This window comes from Syngnathoides biaculeatus, chromosome 9, assembly GCF_019802595.1.
Source record: "Syngnathoides biaculeatus isolate LvHL_M chromosome 9, ASM1980259v1, whole genome shotgun sequence".
In the NCBI taxonomy this organism is placed as follows: Eukaryota; Metazoa; Chordata; class Actinopteri; order Syngnathiformes; family Syngnathidae; genus Syngnathoides; species Syngnathoides biaculeatus.
The window spans coordinates 22,206,893-22,212,892 of NC_084648.1; the positions used below are offsets into that span (position 1 = coordinate 22,206,893).

Here is a 6,000-nt window from a genome sequence, read left to right on the forward strand (position 1 = left end):
ATTTGCAATAGAATTTTAGACCATTTGTAATTTTGTGCAGGATTCTCAAGCACTTTTAAATACTTGAAAATGGTGGAAAATGTGATTAATTTGGTCTAGAGTGTAGTTTGGAAGTTGTGCTGGCATTATACTGCGGTTTGTGTTAAATGTTCTTTTTTGCGTATCGTGATTATTTCCTGAAAAGATTGTCAGCCACATTTAAATCCATGTTGCCTTGCCTCTGTTTGATAGCTATACTACTGTACTAAGTTATTCAAAATTGCTTTTGGTACTTTCATGTATTTTTGTCTTTATTCAAATTTTATGTGTATTATTTTCCAATTTCATTTCCAGGAGAGGTCAACCAAGTGCAAAATCCCAACCAGCAGGCTGATCAGAAGAAGGTTATCCAGCAACAGTTTGCAACATTCAGACCCAACTTACACAATTACGATGCTCCCATCCTCAAGAGAGGTGTTCTTGGAAACTTTGAACCCAAAGACCCTGAGCCTGCAGGGGTCCCAGCTGGCCCAGGAGAAGGAGCCAAGCCATTTGTTCTGGGCCCAGAATACAAAGAAACCATCCAAGCATCCATCAAAGAGTTTGGCTTTAACATGGTTGCGAGTGACATGATATCGCTAGACAGAACCATTAGTGACATACGCCATGAAGAGTGAGTACTGCTTCTCATTACACTCTTTGATACTGCACCACTAATACTATAATTTGGCCGATATATCACTGAAGGAAAAACTACCGCAGTCACGATGAATATGAAGCAGTGCTGGCCGATTATTATTATTATTATTTTTTGCACCATTAATTTAAAATTCGATGGCTGCAACATGTTTCAAAAAGACTAAGAAATTTTAGGAATACTCATCAATATCAGAATATCAGAATCAGAATATATGTGTATGAATGTGAGGGGAGGAAGAGGAGTGAAGCTCCAGGGAGAAGAGATAGCGAGGGTGGATGGCTTAAAATACTTAGGGTCAACAATTGAGAGCAATGGAGAGTGTGGTAAAGAAGTGAAGAAACGGGTCCAAGTGGGGTGGAACAGTTTGTGAAAGGAGTCTGGTGTTCTATACAACAGAATAGTCTCCACTAGGATGAAGGTCAAAGTTTGTAAAACTGAAAAAACAACGGGAAGCAGAACTGGAGGTAGCAGAAATGAAGATGATGTGGTTCTCGCTTGGAGTGAATAGGCTGGATAGGATTAGAAACGAGCTCATATAGAGGGACAGCCAATGTTGGATGTTTTGGAGACAAGGTTAGAGAGAGCAGACTTAGATGGTTTGGACATGTTCAGAGACAAGAGAGTGAGTATATTGGTAGAAGAGTGCTGAGGAGGGAGCTGCCAGGCAAAAGAACGAGAGGAAAACCAAAGAAAAGGTTGGTGGATGTTGTGAGGGAAGACATGAAGACAATGGTTGTTAGAGAAGAAGATACACGAGGTAGGCTTAGATGGAAAAGATGACAAACTCTGGCGACCCCTAACGGGACAAGCCGAAAAGAAAAGAAGAAGAGTCATCAAACCCCTGTTTGAAACATCCCATGGCTGAACAGACAGTTGGGAACACATGGGTGTAATGATTGGGTAAAAAAGGCACTTCCCTGAATTTCTCAATCATTCACAAGCAAAATTAGGGCGATGTTGACCTCCTTGTGAGCAAGTGCATGAGAAAATAGTAAAATTTAAAGGAAAACTAATAGGAATGGGAGCACACATTAAAAGTTACTAGATGAGGGTTCAGTGTTTCTTTTAATGCCAGAGTTATCCATAGATTTGACCAAGAAACATCTCTCAATTGAAAAAGTCTTGTGAAAATTCCTCTCTCGGTCAGACATTCCAATGAGCCTGGCTGGAAAACTGACAGCCAATCAGTGTTTGCTATGCCTGCAGTGCTTGCTGTTCTGACCCTCCATTGCGTCGTCCACTACCTGGAATTTTGTGGCCGATTTTTGTGAAAAATAATTACAAACAAACCAAACAAAAATAACATGATATACAATGTTCAAGCCTGTGCACTTCAGACAGAATACACACAAACAGCACTTGACGTGTTGGAGAGTGGGCGTGGAACTATCGACGAACAATGATCCCATTATATGGACCGCGGAGATGTACTTTTTAAGTAGCCAGCCTCTCGCGATCGACCGGCAGCGGTGGTGGGGGGTGCGAGTTGCACGCGCGGATCGTTGTAAATAGTAACCGGGAAGTATTGTGTGCTAAGAGACAACAAAGCGAGTATAACAGTGAGTCAACGCTCTGTGTTATTACTACTCCCGCAATTGAGCATACAATACAAAACTAAGAATGTACAATGTTCAAACAACTTAGCCAGAATACACACAGGCGGAACTCATCGAGTTGGGAGGGGCGTGGCGCTGACGACGAACAATAACAGTCCCATTATATGGACCGCGGAGATTTGATGCTTTTCTGAGGAGTTGGTTTAGATGTTGAGAATATACAGCAGGCATGGTTTTTTTTTCCATCCAAAGTTGTACTTTTCAAGCAGCCAACCTCTTGCGTCCGACCAGCGGCAGGGGTGAATGTTGCACTTGCGGATCGCTGTTAATAGTAACCGGGAAGTGTTGTGTGCTAAGAGCCAACAAAGCGAGTATAACAGCGACTCGATGCTCTGTTATTACTCCTCCCGTCATTGAGCATACCAAACAAAAATAACAATGTACAAGGTTTGAGCCATAATACACACAGGCGGAACTTGACGCCTCTCGCGATCGACCGGCGGGAGTGGTGGCGTGGGGGTTGCACGTGCCTAACGCCGTGAATAGTAACCGGGAAGTGTTGTTACACGTATATATCCATCAATCCATTTTCTTAGCCGCACGATGGTCACAGGAGTGCTGGACCCTATCCCAGCTGTCAACGGGCAGGAGGCAGGTTACACGCATGCAGACATGGGGAGAACAACTGCCAGGAGGCAGGTTACACACATGGTGACGGGGAGAACATGCAACCACACACAGAGGTCCGGGATTGAACAGCTGGGCCACCGTGCCGCCTCATGAAGTTTGTTGTTGCTTATACAGTACCAGCACATGAGGCTATAACTAAGCGGCCAATAACCAGTAATGATTAGATGTGTGCAAATTTCTCCACTGATGAATGAGCCTCAACTGTGACAGCCACAACTTTATCCTGTCGGGTAGTTCCCACAGGAGATTAAGGAAGGAGAAATTTGGTTGCGTTTTCTCAGTTTTGTTGCACAACACATCGGCATCTTGGCTTAGCTAGAACGAATGGTCTGTAATGCTAAGCACTGGCCACGTCAGGGGCGGGGTAAAGGATGTTTCTTCCGGGTTTGGATGTGAAACCTGGCACATATCCAGATTTTGCTTGGATTTCAATAATGTTCTTTATTTTCATTGTTTTTTTCAATTAATGCCCAAAATATATGTAATAATATTACTTCACCTTGGAGTGTTTATTGTACATATGAATTTTGAACAAATTCCTCCTTTAAGAAGAATGTTCCAGAATGATACATTTGCAAGGAATTTATTAATTTCATGATCTTCTTTTTCTTGTCCTGTTACCACAGTGTGTCATCTTTTTCCATGTGCACCTATCTCCTGCATCTTCCTCTCTAACACCCACTGCCCTCATGTCTTCCTCACAACATCCATCAACCTTCTCTGTTGTCTTAGTCTCGCTTTTTTGCCTGGCAGCTCCATCCTTAGCACCCTTCTACCAATATAGTCAATCTCTCACCTCTGGACATGTCCAAACCATCAAGTTCTGCTGTCTCGAACCTTGTCTCCAAAACTTCCACCTTTAGCTGTCCCTCTAATGAGCTAATTTGTAATCCTAACCAACCTGCTCACTACTAGGTAGAACCTCAACATCTTCAATTCTGCCACCTTCAACTGTGCTTCCTGTTGTCTCTTCAGTGCCACTGTCTCTAATCCGTACATCATGTCCGGTCTCTCTATTCTTTTATAAACTTTGCCCTTCATCCTAGCAGAGACTATTCTGTCACATAGCACACCAGGCACCTTCCACCAGCTGTTCCATCCTACTTGGAACAGTTTCTTCACTTCTTTACCACACTCACCATTGCTCTGGGCTGTTGACACCAAGTATTTGAAGTCTTCCACCGTTGCTATCTCTTCCCCCTCAACTCCCCTCATTCACGCACATAAATTCTTTTACTTCGGCTCATCTTCATTCCTCTCCTTTCCAGTGCATGCAAAAATGGGAACTAGCACACTTTATTCTTCAGTCTGCTCGCCCGCTAGTATTCTATTGAATAACTTGGTCAAAACCTCCACAGCCACCTCTCCAAATTGGTTCCTTATCTCCACCGCTATGTCATCAAGGACCAACTGTCTTTCCATTTTTCATTCTTGTAGTGGATTTCTAACTTCCCTCTTACTCATCAATGCCAATTCCTGGTCCTCCACACTTGCCTATTCTACTCTTCCTTCTCTCTCATTTTCTTCATTCATCAACTTCTCAAAGCATTCTTTCCATCTATTTAGCACATTACTGGCACCACTCAACACATTTCCATCTCCATCCTTCATCACCCTTACCTGCTGCACATCCTTCTCATCTCTGTTCCTCGTCTGGCCAACCTGTCGAGATCCTTTTTTACATTTTTCGTCTTCAACCCGGTGTACATGTTGTCCTATGCCCCTTGTTTAGCTTTCGCCACCTCTACATTTGCCTTACGTCGCATCTCAATTTATTCCTTTCGCCTCTCTTCAGTCCTCTGTGTCCCACTTCTTTGCTAACCTCCTTCCTTGTATGACTTCCTGTAATTTGAGGTTACACCACTAAGTCGCCTCATTTTTCCTACCAGAAGACACCAAGTACTCTCCTGCCTGTCTCTCTGATCACCTTGGCTTAAGTCATCCAGTCTTCCAAGAGCTCCTCCTGTCCATTGAGAGCATGTCTCACCTCTTTGGGAAAGGCCACACAACATTGTTCCTTTCTCAGATTCCACCACATGGTTCTCTGATCTACCTTTTGTCTTCTTAATTCACCCCCCCCACCATAGTCATCCCACACACCACCATCCTATGCTGTTGAGCTACACACTCCCTGACCACTACCTTAGCCCCTGCCCTAGCTTTACTACCTTTCCACCTGCTCTCTTGGATGCACAATATATCAACCTTTCTCCGAATCATCATGTCAACCAACCCCTGAGCTTTTCCTGGCATAGTTCCAACATTTAAAGTCCATAGACTCGTTTGTAAGCTCTGTGCATTCCTCTTCTTCTGCTGACGAATCCGCTTTCCCCTTCTTCTCCGTCTTTGACATACAGCAGCTGAATTTTCATCAACTCCCTGCAGGTTCACGGTGCCAGGTGTAGGCGTTGTTAACCCGGGCCACGACACATCCGGTATGGTATTCTTTTAGATCAGTGGTCTTAAACTGGCGCCTGGATTGGAGATGATGTTTTGTGGCCCATACCTTAAAATGAAAGTTTGTTAGTGCGTCCCTCAAGGTTTACATGAATGGCACTTTTACAGTGTTGTGTGCAAAGGCAACCAATCATGATGGGGTATATGGCTCTCGGACACGTGCAAGCAGAGAAATATTTTTCTGAGTGAAATTTACTGCAGCGTTGCTGTCAGGTTTAAGAGCCTCTATTAAAAAGAGGCTAACAGACAAGGCTTCAAGTTTTACGTGCTGCAAGGGGAGCGGTCAGAGCCTCCCGGCTACCAATCAACTCTGACTCGTGTCCTGCTGCAGCTTTTTATTATTCACATAAGTCACATAATGAGTGTGTGTGTGTGTGTGTGTAACTGTCAGATTGATTACATCTGTCTGATTGATAACATCTTTTTGTACTTGTTGTAGAAGGGCATACTTCACAAAAACATTTGACATTGCTCTCGCCATCATAGATTTCAAACATGGGATTATACAGATCGTGAAAAGGCAGAACAAACAGTAATTACAGGTATGAGGAACTTGCTCACAACAAAATACCAAGGTCCAGAGTTTAACCACGACCAAAAATAAAAAAACAGTGAGTG

At 43.5% G+C, this 6,000-nt stretch overlaps 1 protein-coding gene across 3 annotated transcripts in view; it reads left to right on the forward strand.

Moving 5' to 3' along the window:
* Nucleotides 1–6,000, forward strand: part of galnt7 (UDP-N-acetyl-alpha-D-galactosamine: polypeptide N-acetylgalactosaminyltransferase 7) — a 113,108-nt gene that overhangs the window by 21,380 nt on the left and 85,728 nt on the right. For all 3 annotated transcript variants that reach the window (XR_009796549.1, XM_061830958.1, XM_061830959.1), the window contains exon 3: nucleotides 334–652. Coding sequence is in view for 2 of the 3 variants with exons in the window: in XM_061830958.1 (XP_061686942.1) it covers nucleotides 334–652 (319 nt within the window). In the remaining variant the exon portion in view is untranslated. The remainder of the gene's footprint in view (nucleotides 1–333; nucleotides 653–6,000) is intronic.